The sequence below is a fragment of the Martes martes genome, assembly GCF_963455335.1.
Source record: "Martes martes genome assembly, chromosome: 7".
Lineage (NCBI taxonomy): Eukaryota > Metazoa > Chordata > Mammalia > Carnivora > Mustelidae > Martes > Martes martes.
In genome coordinates, this window is record NC_137894.1 from 36,500,969 (window position 1) to 36,516,880 (window position 15,912).

Here is a 15,912-nt window from a genome sequence, read left to right on the forward strand (position 1 = left end):
TCTTTTTTTTTTTTTTAAGATTTTTATTTATTTATTTGACAGACAGAGATCACAAGTAGGCAGAGAAGCAGGCAGAGAGAGAGGAAGGGAAGCAGGCTCCCCGCTGAGCAGAGAGCCCAACATGGGGCTCGATCCCAGGACCCTGAGACCATGACCCGAGCCAAAGGCAGAGGCTTTAACCCACTGAGCCACCCAGGCGCCCCGGGAGAGAGAGAATCTTAAGCAGGCTCCATGCCCAGCAAGGAGCCTAACACAGGGCTTCATTTCAGGATCCTGAGATCATGATCTGAGCTGAAACCTAGAGTAGAACACTTAACCAACTGAGCCACCCAATTGCCCCCAGAACAATATTTTATGCTTCCTAACCCCCCCCCTCTTTTTTTTTAAAAGATTTTATTTATTTATTTAACAAAGAGAGACACAGTGAGAGAGTGAATACAAGTAGGGGGAATGGGAGAGGGAGAAGCAGGCTTCCCGCTGAGCAGGGAGCCCGACGCAGGACTTGATCCCAGAACCCTGGGATCGTGACCTGAGCCAAAGGCAGTCGCTTAACGACTGAGCCACCCAGGCAGGCACCCTGTGCTTCCTAGTTCCTAAGGAAATTCTGTTTCTCTCTCTTTCCTTTCTTTGCCAATAGAAATCCCTTCTCTCATTTTAACTGAATTCAGAAACCTGAGATTGAACCTCTCTTATGAAGTACTCCCCAGACCTCGTGAGCTGCTAACAGATGAAAGACATTCCCTGCCCCCCCCCCCAGACTCCACCTACAGACAGAAGGCAAAGTTGGGCTCTTTGATATGAAGCAGGAAGTGGAATCCTGAGAACCAGAAGAGAAGAAACAAACAAAATGCTGAAGAAACCAGGTGGGGGGAGCAGTCCATCCTGGCTCCCCTCTGGTACTTGGGAACACAGTTGTTGGATCTAGCTAACTCCCCTAGATGCCCTATTTCTTTTGGCCTCACTAACATACTTCTCAAAAGCATGGTCTGCGTCCACAGTTTCCATTGCTTCATCACTTACTTCCTCCTCGCCCCCTTGCAACATAGCTCCCAGCTCCCAGTTTCGACACTTAGGTACTCTCCGTGGTATCTGGCCCTCCCTCTTTCCTTCCTACTGCATTACCCAAGTGCCTCTCAAGGGTAGAAGAGCATATCAGAATGGTTTGTGGGGCTTTGCCAGCCTCCACCTCAGAATCACTACTCCAGGCCAATTGTGTCAGAAGCTCAGGAGGTATTTGCTAAAAGCTCCCAGCACTTCTAACCTGACAATCATACGGAGAGTTTCTACAAGACACCAATGCCCAGGCCCCCACCTGCAGGGGTTTTGTAACATGTCAACTCGGTTCAGTTAAACATTTCCCAGAACTTCCTTTCCAGTTAGGGTGGATCACAGAAGAGATCTGGGGGAGTTGGAGTGGAGGTGAAGCAGCAGCCATTCAGTAGCTCTCATACATCATTGCTTAGCTGCTGGCTTGTCTGGTTGCATAAACCAGGACCTGGACCTGTACCTGTTCCACCTTCCCCAAGACCCTCCTTCAGTTTCTCCAACTCCTCGGCCAGGTGCATGTGCTTAGCCCTGTGACAAAGGTCCCTGGCTTCTCTGGGATACCCAGACCTTCCCGGTCAGAGGCAACAAACCCTGAGGCAGGTCTCTGCCTGTCATTATGGGTCTTTAGTTGGTGTTTGCTGGTGTTTGCTCTCCCCACCTTAAACCTGCCTTCCCTTCCTGACTGCCTGACCTGTGGACGTCAAGTTTCAGTGTCAACACCTCAGAGAGGGCTTAACCAGCTGCCACAAGTGCATAAGGTCAAATACCTGTAACAAATGCCTTCATATGTAAGTATGTTTCTTCCACTGAATCTTACCTGAAAAACCACTCCAGACCAATGACCTCAGAAGCTCAGAGGTAAGACCTGGACACAAGCATTTGTTAAAAGCTCCTCAGGCTTCTAACACGGTTAAGCACCATCTATGCTAGAGTGAAAACCTTCACATCCTATTGCAAATATATGCCAGAGCGAGCCAGTATAATTGATGGGAATAGATACATTCCACCACCCCAGGCTGTCTTGCCCACCCCTAGAATTGAAAAAGATCTAAAATCCTGTTCTGCCCCCACCCTGCCTATTTTCTCCGATTTATTCCATTTTCTTTTCCACAAATACAGCCCCTACCCATCTAACAGATCACCACAATCTTCCTGTCTCTAGTATTTCCTCCCTTCATGTTAGCCCACCCACCTCTCCCAGACTGATCTAGAGAAGTACTTACCACATCCCTCCATGTTCAAAGGATTTCAGCAACTCCCTGCTCCCCAGGATTTCAGCAACTCTCCGTACCTGGTATTCTACACTCTCCAGACTCTGAGTTCTTCCCACTGGCCAACCTAATCCTTCTACTCCCTTCCCAATGTGAAAGCTATCCTCGAGTGATCTTTGGTCCTCCATCAGCCCAAGGAAGAACAAAGCAGTTGTCACACAATAAAAAGAGAAAGGTCCTCCTCTGGCTTCCTTGGATTCTGCCTAAAAACCAGGGCCAGGAGCTGGGTAACATCCCCTATCTTTCTCTCTCTCTACTTCCCCTTCCTTCTCATCTCCACTTGCTACCCCCCATTTATATTAAGGGTAATTAATACATACACACTTGGGTTCTCATTGTATTAGAGATAGAAAGAAAGCAAAGCACAAATTCCTTTGTAGAGACATTTTAATAAACAGTGACTAACACCTTCTTTCATGTCCAATTAATGCTACTGTGATCCTATTCCCGGGATTCAAGGAAGAAGACAGTATTTAGATGATTTTCCACCACAAAAACACAACCTGAACCAAGGGAATCTTCATGCTCATGCTCCTCTCCCAGCACAGAAATTTCAAAGCTGATGGGCCTTCTTGTATGCTGGGATTCTCTACAGCAGCACATGAATTGGCTTCGAAATTTTCTTGCTGAATAGAGAGAATTTACTTACCCCACGCATCTCCTCCTTGCATCTTGGGAAAGCAACCTTACATAGTTAGGGCATTTGCCCTCAAAGGTGTCTTTGACCACCAAGAGATTGAGAAAATGGTACTGAAGCATGGCCCTCACCCAGTGTTTTTCTTTGGCTTCCCATTATCATATAATATTAATATGTAAAGTAGGTATTATACTTCCCAAAGCCTACATCTAAGTGTGCTGTTTCAATTGTTTGCTTTTGCATCTCCTGTTATCCATTAATGTGCTACTATTTGATTTGGGAATGTTTTCTCTAGATTTCTCCACAAAAATACTCACCCATATTTCTCTGCAAGTCCTCTTGCTTCCTCCTCTTTTACTACTCTCTGGTCTTCCAGATCACTCTTATTTCCACATAACACTATATCTGGGTTTTCACAATATGCATGCATTTGTAGCTGGCCTGTATGAAAAATTACCATAGGTAAATAATATGCGTGATCAATGGAAAATATACGCAAAAGTGCTCCGAAAACTTTTGGATATATCCAACTTTAAGTGGATATGTGGACATAAGGAAATGATATAATGCTTTCAAAGCATCAATAACCTAATCTGCAGAACTGAACGGACAGGGCAGAGATGTAGAACTTATCCTTAAACACATATCCCATCTTATTTAAATCAGAGAGGAATGGGAGAAATGGCTAACCCTCCAATAGTGCACGTGTGCGTGTGAGCGACCATGTGTGCACACCCCTGTGGCTATCTCTCTACTGAAGGCCATTTGAGAAAAACTTGGAGAATTTTTAGTGCTTATTGTTAACCATAAAGCTCTGTTTTTCATATGGTGTCTCCCCATCGCAATATTTTTAAAAGAACTGTCTTCTTTTGAATGAACTAGCTTGTTTCTATCTGAAATGTTTTCACATTTTTCTATTATCCTAAGGCAGAATCAATTCAATTAATATAAGAAAGATATAAGATTAAATGAGAGAAAACCATTCTAGAATAAACAGGAAATGACTGTCACCAGAACTAAGGGGAAGCAGAAGACTACAATTCTTATTCCACAGCTTTTATTTCTTTTCACCTGAAAACCTGTAAATGGGCATACTTTTAAAAAGCAATTAAACAAAAAGAGTTTCATTAAGCTAAATAGTTTACTCTCCAAAGGAGTAAAAGAAAGCTTTATTTCTTACTCATCTTATTCATAATGAGATTAAAGCAGCCTACATTTTCACAATAAGACATACCTCAAAGGTGGTATGGCCTAATTTATTTATCATGGTTAACCAGAAAAGTGTTGACATTTTAGTTCCCCATTACAAAGTCATGTTCATTATATCTTATCAAGAGAAAATCTAGTCAGCAAGAATTCAGTGGTCATTAACATAGGCCAGATACTTGGTACAGAATTTCAGGGCCCTGACTTTTGCCCTCAAGAGACAGCTAGGGAATAAGGCCTACATAGGCAAAAACAAACTGTGTATGTTTCCAGTAATGGCCATGTGCTTTCTTTCCTCCAAGATGGTACACGTGCTGTTCCAACGTGCTTGAATACCCAACCACCACCTTCCTTCCATGAATCTCCACCCTTCTTTTAAGACTTGCTTCTCAGTTACCTCCATGGTGAAACCTTTCCAGTCTCCAGAGTGGCTCTGTGCTCTATTGATCCCATACATGTCCAGTGTCATGATTATGAGCATGAACTCAGGATTGACTGTATCCTAGGCTGAATCCTGGCTCTATTGTTTACTAGCTGTGTGACCCTGAGGAAGTCGTTTCCTCTTGTGTAAATGGTAATGATGATGGTACTTACTTTGCAGGGTTAAGGTGTGGATTAAGTGAGTTAATTCAGTGATTCTCCAGGTATAGTCCATGGGCTTTCCCATCACTAGGGAACTTGTTCGAAATGCAAATTCTCAGGTTCCACCCCAGGGCTACTGAATCAGGAATGCTGGATATGGAACCCAGAATTTGTGTTTTAACAAGCTCCCTGGGTGATCTAGATGTACACTCATACTTGAGAACCACTACATTAATATGTGAAAGCATTTAGAAGTGCTATGGAAGTATCACCAGTAATGATGTTTAATAGCATTTGTTTATTTTGGAGACTCTAGGAAGTGCAATTATTGGTGATTTTTCTTTTTATTTCTTCCTTCCTAATTTTTCTACAGAGACTGAGTTAATTATATAAAAAGCAAATTAATCAATTCTTTAAAAAATCTCACTAAGAAAAAGACATACATAAATAGCTACTACAACTCATAGTGGCTAAAAGCCACTAAAAATCCTATAGGTAGTACAAAATATAGTAGCAGTTGACAGGAAAGAAAAAATTTAATCCAACTACAGTTACAGAAAATTTCATGGAGCCCATAATTTGCCATATTTTAAAGAATAAGCAGAACTCCAACCAGTTTTTTAAAAGGGGTGGTTATGGAGGGAGTGGGTGTGGGGACAGCTTTTCAGACAGGCAGAAAAATAGGAATAAAAATACAAATACACAGGCAAAAACATGTAAAATATATACCTGTTGGGCTCTTATACCATTCACGTGAAGTTACAGAAACAATGTTTAGAAATTCAGACTACTTTAAAATTTCTTTACAAAATAGGCTGCCACTCAATGAGGAATACCTAAGGGCATGACTTGCTCATTCTCTGAGCTCTAGGAAGATAGGTAAGTGAATACAACACTACCTGATTCCATGGGAGAAATCAGGTAGTGTTGTATTCACTTACCTATCTTCCTAGATGTAGCAGGCTGAGAGAACTCAGCTCTCTGTTCAGTCTTCTGAATTCAGCAGGGCTCACCTTTGGATTTACATGTATCCCCTTTCCCAGGGACATGGACAGCTTTGGAGTCAAGAGAGAACTGACTGCCAAGGCAGCCTGGGAGAAGCAAAGGAAGGGTGCAGACCTGCTCTCCTCTCCCCAGGCCACTCAGGGCCAGGAGTCAGCTACTTATTTAAGGCAACAGTGCCTTTGTTCTAGTATGCATCCCCTGAAAGGAAGAAATAAATAATCCCTATAATATTCAAAATGCTAACAGGCAGGGGGGAAATAAAATGTATAGATAATAAATTATTATTCCTAATGAAGATTTGATATTATTATCTTTGATCCTCAACACTAACTTTTTTTTTTTTTTAAAGGCGAGTTGGGGGAGAATACTTTCCATTGAAGATATGAAATCCTCAAAATGTGTAAGTTTTCTCTACCTAGTTGTGTAGTAAGAATTCTCTTACACTATAAGGATAACAAAATAAAATGTATACATTACACATAATTTCACATAATTTTGTTATTTATCTAATCAGCTAAAAAGTCCAGATAGGCAAGATTTATCTGTCCCAGAGTTTCCATTTTTATCTGTGAAAACAGTTGGGTTGATGACAGTCCTTATCCTAAAATAAAGACACATCACCTGTCTGAATCTTCACCCACAGTGCTTGTGAGGATCAGGTACAAAGTATGTGAAAATGCTTTGAAAATCACGATGCACCATGTAAATTACTTATTTAAAAACTCATTCTTAAAAATAAGGTTATCAAACCAAAAGGCTATCAAAACCACAGCCAATGACCCCATTGTAATACCAAAACACCAAGTTATTTTTGAAATAGTAGGTATTTTTAAGTCAGTATTTTCATTTTAAGGATTTGGATGTTAAGAATTTAACACCACAGCCTTCCCCAACAGATTCTCTGGGTTTACACTAATACAACTAATGGAGAAAAATGTAGGTTTGCAAGCTGTTATTTATTTGATCAAGTGGTAGGATTTTAAGTGGCTGCTAGCCAACCATTTGGGAGATCAGGATCTCTGCAAAGAGCCAAGATGAGGGGGTGTGTGTGTGTGTACATACATGTCTGTGTGCATGTGCGTTTCCACGTGTAGGTATAGTACTGGGGACCACTTTTGCCAATGTAATTTTAGAGTCTTCCATGATGAGATCCTTCTGGCAACTGCCCTGGCCTTAAAAGGAGAAAAGGGAACTCTGAGTAAAGAAGAGACATGGAGACAGGGGTATGATCTTCTAAGCCTTCAAAAGATATTTATGTCTCTGTAATAGGTGTATTACACCCTGGTGATATAAATTCTGACAGCATACAATAGGCAAGCAGATACTCAGAGATTTAACTTTTCTGGGCTTCTGTTTCCTTTTCTATAAAATGTGGATAGGAGCATCCTCTGGTTTCCACATGTAAAGTGCTGCCATGTGCCTCCAGGATAAGAACTACTCAACAAATCAAAGTTAGTATTACTAGGAAAAGCAGAGTATTTCAGTAATCTTTCCCCCAAAGTAAAACCTTGCTCCTTTAAACAGCATTTTTAATAGCACTAGGAGCTCCTCCAAAACAATTTAAAACGGAAGTAGAATTTAAGAGAGCACTGTATTGTGGGAAGTGGGGAATGGGAGACGGAAACAATAGCACTTACTTATCCAGTTTCTGACATTGAGGAAACTCTGCTCGTTCGTCAGATCAAAAAGCAGAAGAAACCCCATAGCATCTCTGAAGAAGGCTGTTGTCAAGCTACGAAACCTAGGAACATAAAAGCAGATTGGTCAGCTAAATCATGGCCCCACTCCTGAAATATAAAACTACCAATAGTGCCCTCAGTCTCTTCCAATAATTCATCAATAACAAATTAGGTGTTTAATAATATGCCATTGTTTCTAATAACTTCACATTATACATGCATATTGTATCTATTACACAAGATTCACCAAATTATGCTACCAAATAGATATCTAAAGTCAGAAAGAATACTTGAAAATATACTGAGACTTCATAAAAAACACCAACAATTACCCAAAGTTGTATTTGGAATTCAATCTTATAGGAACAAACTGATGGATACCAGAGAGGAGGAGGAAGGGGGAAAGGATGAAATAGATCAAAGGGATTAAGAGGACACTTATGATGAGCACTGAGAAATGTGTGGAAATGCAAAGTCACTCTACTGTACACCCAAGACGAATATAACACTGTACACTAATTATAGCAGAGTTAAATAAAAATAAATAAAATTAAAATGGTCTCTGTAGATTTTTAAAAATTAAAAAAACAAATTGGATGGTGATATTCCAAAAGTATATAAGACATTTATTGCTTACATAAGTTTATGTGTTAATGGACCATGTGATTTGAAAAATCAGACTGCTAGACAGGGATCACAAGAACTAGTTCATGATCCCATAGTCTCAGTCAAGAATTTACTTGGTTAAGGGGCGCCTGGGTAGCTCAGTCACTGGGCGTCTGCCTTTGGCCCAGGTCATGATCCCGGCATCCTAGGATTGAGCACCACATGGAGTCCCACATTGGGCTCCCTGCTCGGCGGGAAGCCTGCTTCTCCCTCTCTCCCCGCTTGTGTTCTCTCTCTCACTGTGTCTCTCTCTGTCAAATAAATAAATAAAATCTTAAAAAAAAAAAAAAAAAGAATTTACTTAGTTAAATAAGCAATGTAAAGCAATGGTTCTTGCTGTGTATGTTTTCCTTATCCCGAGAAACTTCCGCTTGACTTGATGTCATAGTGGGTTCCACGACCTTTTAATTTCAGTCTCTAAAGAGGTCTCATAATTCTGATAACCATTTCTTTGGCTTTAAGGTGGGAGTAGTATTGACTCAGTCCATATCCTTTCTTGGTACTCTCTCTTCCAAGGCTTTATCCTGCTGTCTCCCCTCTCCCTCTTTATTTTATGTAAAGTCGGCAACTGACAGGCATAGATTCCAGGGAAGAAAATACTAGTATGAAATTGTCATCTAATCTGTTATTTTAAGTTTTCTCCAATATTTCTAATCAATGTTTTTACAAAAAGAGTCCTTATCTTTTAGGAATACATACCAAAGTAGTTATAAATGAAAACATCTGATTTGGAATTTGCTTCAAAATAATTTGGCGGGGTCAGGGGGTCAGAAGTGATAGAGGCATACGTGAAATAAGTAGGCCACAAATTGATGACTATTGAAACTGGGAAATATGTACATGATTTTATTATACTATCCTCTGCAGTATATCTTTGAAGATTTCCATAAGAATAAGTTAAAAAACAGAACACTTCAGGGGTGCCTGAGTAGCTCACTCAGTTAAGTGTCTGACTCTTGGTTTTGACTCAGGACATGATCTTAGGATCCTGAGATTGAGCCCCAAGTGTGGAGGGGGGCTCCACACTCAGTGTGGAGTCTGCTGAAGTTTCTCTCTCCCTCATCCCCTCCCTCTCCCCCACCCTGGCATGCTCTCTCTCTCAAATAAATAAATAAATCTTTTTTTTTTTAATAAAAAACACAATACTTCAAAGAAACTGTGAGAGAAAACAGTAGCTATAACTAAAAGAAATTTTATATCAAGATTTCATGCAACTTATTTTGATCAAGCAACTTCTGACCATATAAGTTAATTCTAATCAGATTTTCTGTGAGGTTTCAACAACTGGGTAAGAATAATGCATGTAATTCTGAAGTTGTCTTTGTGGCTGTGTAAACAGCAAAGGTAAATGGAGAAAAGTGTGTAAATCTTAAAGAACAAGAACATGAAGAACAAGAAGAACAAGAACAAGCAAACGAAGGAGGAGGAGGAATGAGAAGGAGGAGAAAGGAGGAGACAGGAGAAAGACGGAAGAAGTAGAAACTGCATAAGTAAGATAGTCTATTTGGAAAAGGATTCATTTTTCCTTTGACCTTAGACATCAAATAGACATCATTATCATTATCATTTCAGACTGATAGATTTCCTGCTAATTTAGCAGCATGTCTTATCTAGGTCCAAGTCAACTAATCAGCTGGCCTTTTCGTGCTCAGGTATGGTGTGAAGGGCATAGCTGGTTTTCCCTTTCCTCCAGTAAGGAACACATAACTGAAGATCTCATACCTCTCCTGCCCTGCTGTGTCCCATAATTGCAGATGGATTCTCTGGCCTCTGCCAATGGCTCCATCGGGTCCATTGGCTCTGTACACCTAAAATAGCAAAATGAAAGAGAAAAAGAAAACTTTTGAGAACAATTAATTCTTCTCACTTTTCTATTCAGTAAAGATCCCGTAAGCATCTAGACTTCTAAAAAAATTCCATCTGGAACACAACCTTATTTTTATATTAGTCCAAATAATTGTCTTTGGATAAAACAATAATTTGTATTGAAACATAAATATACACATTATATATTTTATAAATATATTATTAAATATATATAACACATAATTTGTATAAAAAAATAATCTGCTCACTTTTCCTCAAAGTTCCCTCAAGTCACTAGTATTTTTCCCTAGCCCATCTTTAAAAAGTACTCTAAAGCAATTTTATAGGAAGGACCTCTGAAGATCTCTTCCTCCATAAAAGCAATGAAACACTGGCAAAAAAATGTCCAAATTCACTTTTTCCAAACACTGAAAATTAAGACTCACAATGTTTCAAGAAGCATCTAATCAAGAAAAAGGGCTGAATATCAGTAAAAACAGTAAACTTTGTGCTGTTTTAATTTATCCTATTCCCAAACCACTCTTCCCAGCTCCTCAGTAGCCTTTAAAACCAAGAAATGCACTATTATGGTAGCTGTGAAAACAATCAGCATAGTAATCACTGAAGGGAGTAGAGGCAAAACAGGTTTGAAGCTCCCCAAAGTCTCATCTCCAGAGAACTGTCTGAAAGTTGCCTGTAAAGCTCCATTCCCAGGCCTTGACTTGACTTTGCTAAACTCAGAGCTTGCTCTATAGTAATCTTACACTTAGGGCATTTGTTGAAAACAATCAGGAGAAATTATTTAATATCATAGCTACCAAAGGCAGCAGTACCAACTGGGGCTAACAAAATCCTAACCAAAAAACTTGAAGACAAAAATAGGGAAATGAGATGTCCATGGGGAGATTTGAAAAGCTCCAAAACGTTCCTTGGAATATACCAGGCCAGTCTCATACATAGTGCTGTACATATGCCTGGGAAAGACTTGAAAAGACGCAATTATCACATCTCTAGTTAACTTTGAGGCTCTTCTCAAGCAGGAAGTGAAGGCTAAGGCAGAGTTGTGAACTATCCACAGGAGCATTAGCACCTGTCCCAAAATGAACACACACACATACAGAGTGTGTCATAAAAAGCTGAAAGACTTACTGATTCAAGAAATCTGTCTACTCAGGGGTGCCTGGGTGGCTCAGTCAGTTAATTGTCCGAATCTGGATTTTAGCTCATGTCATGATGTCCGGGTTGTGAGATAGAGCCCCATGTCAGGCTCTGTGCTCAACACAGAGTCTGCTTGAGATTATCTCTCTCCCTCTCCCTCTGCCCCTTCCCCTCCTTGGGAAAGGGGAGAAATCTGATTCCGGAGTTGCCAGATTATATTATTTAAAATGTCCAGTTTTCAACAAAGTTTATGAGACACAAAAAGAAACAGTAAAGTATGGCTCATACACAGCAGGGGGAAAGAAATCAAGAGAAACCATCCTTAAGGAAGGCCAGATGTTGAACTCACTAGACAAAGATTTTAAATCAGCTATTATAAAAATGTTCAGAGAACTAAAGGAAATCATGTCTAAAGAATTAAAGTATAAGGGCTCCTGGGTGGCTCAGTCAGTTAAGCATCTGCCTTCAGCTCAGGTCCATCATCCAATGGTCCATCATCCAATGGTCAAGCCCTGCATCAGACTCCCTGCTCAGTGAAGAGCCTGCTTCTCCCTCTCCCTTTGCCACTCCCCCTGCCTGTTCTTTCTTATTCTCTGTCTCTCTAAAATAAGTGAATAAAAATTTTAAAGAATTAAAGAATAATGCCTCACTGAATAGAGAATATTAACAGAGACAGATAATATAAAAAGTAAATAGATATTCTGGAGTTAAAAAGTACAATAACTGAAGTGCAATATTCACTAGAGAGGTTCAATAGCAGACTTGAACTGGCAGAAGAAATAACCACTGAATTTGAAGATAGGTCAGTTGTTGTTATCCAGGCCATGGCACAGATGGAAAAAGAGTAAAGGAAAATGAACAGAGTCTCAGAAACTTATGGAACCATCAAACATACCAACATATGCATACTGGCAATCCTAAAAAGGAAGACAGACAGAGGCAGAAAAAAATTTGCAGATATAATAGCCAAAATCCTCCAAAATTTGATGAAAAACATTCATCTGCATATTCAAGAGGGCTCCAATAAATTAATAGAGATCGACTAGACACCTCATCAAGCTGTCAAAATCTGAAGACAAAATAAGAATCTTAAAAGCAGCAAATGAAAAATGATTCATCACACACAAGGGATCTAATAAGACTAACAGCAGATTTGTTATTAAAACCAATAAAAGCCAAAAGGCAGTAGGATGACATAATCAAAGTGCTGAAAGAGAAAGGACTATCAACCAAGAATTCTATATCCAACAAAGTTATTGTTTAAAATTGAAAGAGAAAGTAAGAGATCCCCAGATAAACAAAAACAAAAAATTCATCACCAGCATACTTGCTGTATAAGGAATAATAAATACAGTGCTTCAGGCTGAGATAAAAGGACACTGTGCAGTAAGTCAAATCCGTAAAAAATGAAGAGCACCAGAAAGATAACTATATAGATAAATATAAAAGGAAGTATAATTTATTTTTTGATTCAATTTAAAGTATTTTTAATACTTTTTAAATTTTAAATTAAATACTTAAAGTATTTTTTAATTCTTTTCTTCCATCTGATTAAAATACAACTGCATGAATAATTATAAATCTGTTGATAGGCACATAACATATCAAGATATAATTTGTTTGACAATAAGTGCAAAGGAAGGAGCAGGAAGTGAAGACATATGTAAACACAGTCTCATGATAGTAAAGAAATTAAGTTGGTATTAATCTAAACTAGATTGTTAAAAATTAAAATGATAATTATAATCCCTAGGGGAACTATTAAAAAAAAACTCCAATATATAGTAAAAATAATGACAAGGGAATTAAAATGATATACTAGAAAGTATTTAACACAAAATAAAGTAGTCATGAAAAAACAGAGGGACAAAAAATAAGACACATAGAAAACAAGTACAAAATGGCAAACATAAATCCTTTTTTATCACTAATTATATTAAATATAATGAACTGAGGCACCTGGGTGACTCAGTGGGGTAAGCCTCTGCCTTTGGCTCAGGTCATGGTCTCAGGGTCCTGGAATTGAGCCTGCTTCCCCTCTCTCTCTGTCTGTCTCTCTGCCTACTTGTGATCTCTCTCTCTGTCAAATAAATAAATAAAATCTTAAAAAATAAATATAAATGAATTAAATACTCCAAATAAAAGGCAGAAATTGGCAAAATGGATTTAAAAATATGACCCAACTATGTACTGTCTACAAGAGACATACTTTAGATTCAAAGATACACAGAGGTTGTAAATAAAAGGATGAGGGTGAAATACCATGCAAACAGTAACTAAAAGACAGCTGGAGGGGCTACACTAATAACAGGGGAAAAAAAAAAAAACTTTAAGACAAAAACTTAATAGGGACAAAGAAGGATATTTTGTAATGATAAAAGGGTCACTCCATTAAGAACATATAGGAAAAAGTGTTCATCATCATTAGCCATCAGGGAAATTCAAATCAAAACCACATTGGGATACTACCTTACACCAGTTAGAATGACAAAAATTGACAAGGCAAGAAACAACAAATGTTGGAGAAGTTGTGGAGAAATGGGAACCCTCTTACACTGTTGGTGGGAATGCAAATTGGTACAGCCACTATGGAAAACAGTGTGGCAGTTCCTCAAAAAGTTAAAAATAGAGCTACTCTTGTGACCCAGCAATTACACTACTGGGTATTTACCCCAAAGATACAAATGTAGTGAAAAGAAAGGCCACATGCACCCCAATGTTCATAGCAGCAATGTCCACAAATAGCCAAACTATGGAAAGAGCTGAGATGCTCTTCAAAGGACAAATGGATAAAGAAGATGTGGTCCATATACACAATGGAATATTACTCAGTCATTAGAAAAGATGAATACCCAACAGTTGCATCAAGATGGATGGGACTGGAGGAGATTATGCTAAGTGAAATAAGCAGAGAAAGTCATTTATCATATGGTTTCACTTATTTGTGGAACATAAGAAATAGCATGGAGGACACTAGGAGAAGGAAGGGAAAAATCATTGGGTGGGGGGCGCGGTTCAGAGTGGGAGATGAGCCATGAGAGACTGTGGACTCCAGGGAACAAAAGGAAGGTTTTAGAAGGGAGGGGGATGGAGGGATGGGTGAGCCCAGTGACGGGTATTAAGAAGGGCACAGATTGCATGGGGCACTGGGTATTATATGCAAACAATGAATCATGGAACACTACATCAAAAACTAATGATGTACTATATGGTGACTAACATAACACAATTTTTAAAAAAAGATCAATACGGGAAGAAAAGGCAAAAACAAAAAAAGAACATACAGGGAGGGAAAGGGAGAAATAAACATGTTGACCATTACACTGACAGCCTTTAATACTCCACTTTCTATAATGGATAGAACAAGTAGGCAGATTGAACAAGGAAACAGAGAACTTATACAACACAGTAAACCAAAGACAACAGATATCCACAGATCACTCAACAACTGAAGAACACACATTCTTCTCAGGTATGCATGAAACATTCTCAAGGATAGGCCATATGTTAGATCATAAAACAAACACTGATAAACTTAGAAGTCTGAAATAATACAAACTTTGTCTCCAACCACAATGGGGTAAAATTAGCAATTGTTAACAGAAAAGGAATTTGGAAAATTCACAAATATGTAGAAAGTAAATAATACAGTCTTAAATAACCCATGGGTCAACAAAGAAACACAGGGAAACTAGAAAATACTTTTAGATGGATAAATAAATAAAAGCACAACTACAAAAAAAAAAAAAATAATCAAATGAAGCTAAAGCAGTGCCCACAGGTAAATTTATAGCCCAAAAAAGCCTATATTAAAAAAAAGATCTCAAATCAATAACTTAACTTTCAACCTTAAGAAACTAGAAAATAAGAGACACTAAACCAAAAGCAAAAAGAGGGAAAGAAATAATAAAGAAAGTAGAAATAAATTATCTTTTCTTTGAAAAGGTCAATAAAATTGATAAAACTTTTTAAAATTTTTATTTTTTTTTAATTTCTTTTCAGTGTTCCAGAACTCATTGTTTATGCACCACACCCAGTGCTCCTCAGTCTCACAAACCTGAGATCATGACCTGATCCAAAACAAGAGTCAGATGCTCAACAGACTGTGCCACCCAGGCACCCAAATTAAAATAATTAAAAAAAAAAAAAACTTTTAAAAAGGACAACACTACCAAACTTACCTATATAAAAAGATTATAAAGGAAATCTGTGAATATTATATGCCAAAAAATTAGATAATTTAGAATAAATTGAGAAATTCCTAGACACAAACAATTGAAACTAACTCAAGAATAAACAGAACATCTAAACAGACATATAACCAATATGGAGACTGAATTAGTAATCAAAAACTTCTCAAAAAGAAAAGGCCAGGCCCAATGTCTTCAATGATGAATTGGACCAAGTGTTTAGAGAAGAATCAACACCAATCCTTCCCAAATATAGAAATATATAGAAAAAAAGGAAAACATAGAATATATTCCAAAAGATAGAAAAGAAGGAAACAGTTCTCAACTCATTTTATAAGGCCAATATTATCCTGATACTACAACTAGAGATATTGGGGGGGGGGGGAGGACTACAGACCAATATTCATTCTGAGTATAGACACCAAAATACTAGCAAACAGAATCCAGCAAGATATAGAAAGGATTATATACCATGATAAAGTGAAATTTATCACAGGAACAGAAAGATTGAGTTGACTTAAAAAAATCAGTCAAGACAATACAATACACTGTGGTAGAACAGAGGACAAAACCACATGACCATCTCTACAGATGCAGAAAAAAAAACCCTCTGAAAATATTTAATGTCTTTCATGATAAAAACACTCAAAAGTAAAAAAGAATGT

At 38.3% G+C, this 15,912-nt stretch overlaps 1 protein-coding gene across 1 annotated transcript in view; it reads right to left on the reverse strand.

The window, feature by feature from the left end:
* RAB27A (RAB27A, member RAS oncogene family) overlaps positions 1 to 15,912 on the reverse strand; it is a 77,841-nt gene that overhangs the window by 10,781 nt on the left and 51,148 nt on the right. Inside the window, exons 4-6 of the mRNA XM_080807400.1 lie at positions 9,816 to 9,901; positions 7,386 to 7,489; positions 3,273 to 3,396 (exon numbers count right to left, since the gene is read on the reverse strand). Of these exons, the coding sequence (XP_080663526.1) occupies positions 3,273 to 3,396; positions 7,386 to 7,489; positions 9,816 to 9,901 (314 nt within the window). The remainder of the gene's footprint in view (positions 1 to 3,272; positions 3,397 to 7,385; positions 7,490 to 9,815; positions 9,902 to 15,912) is intronic.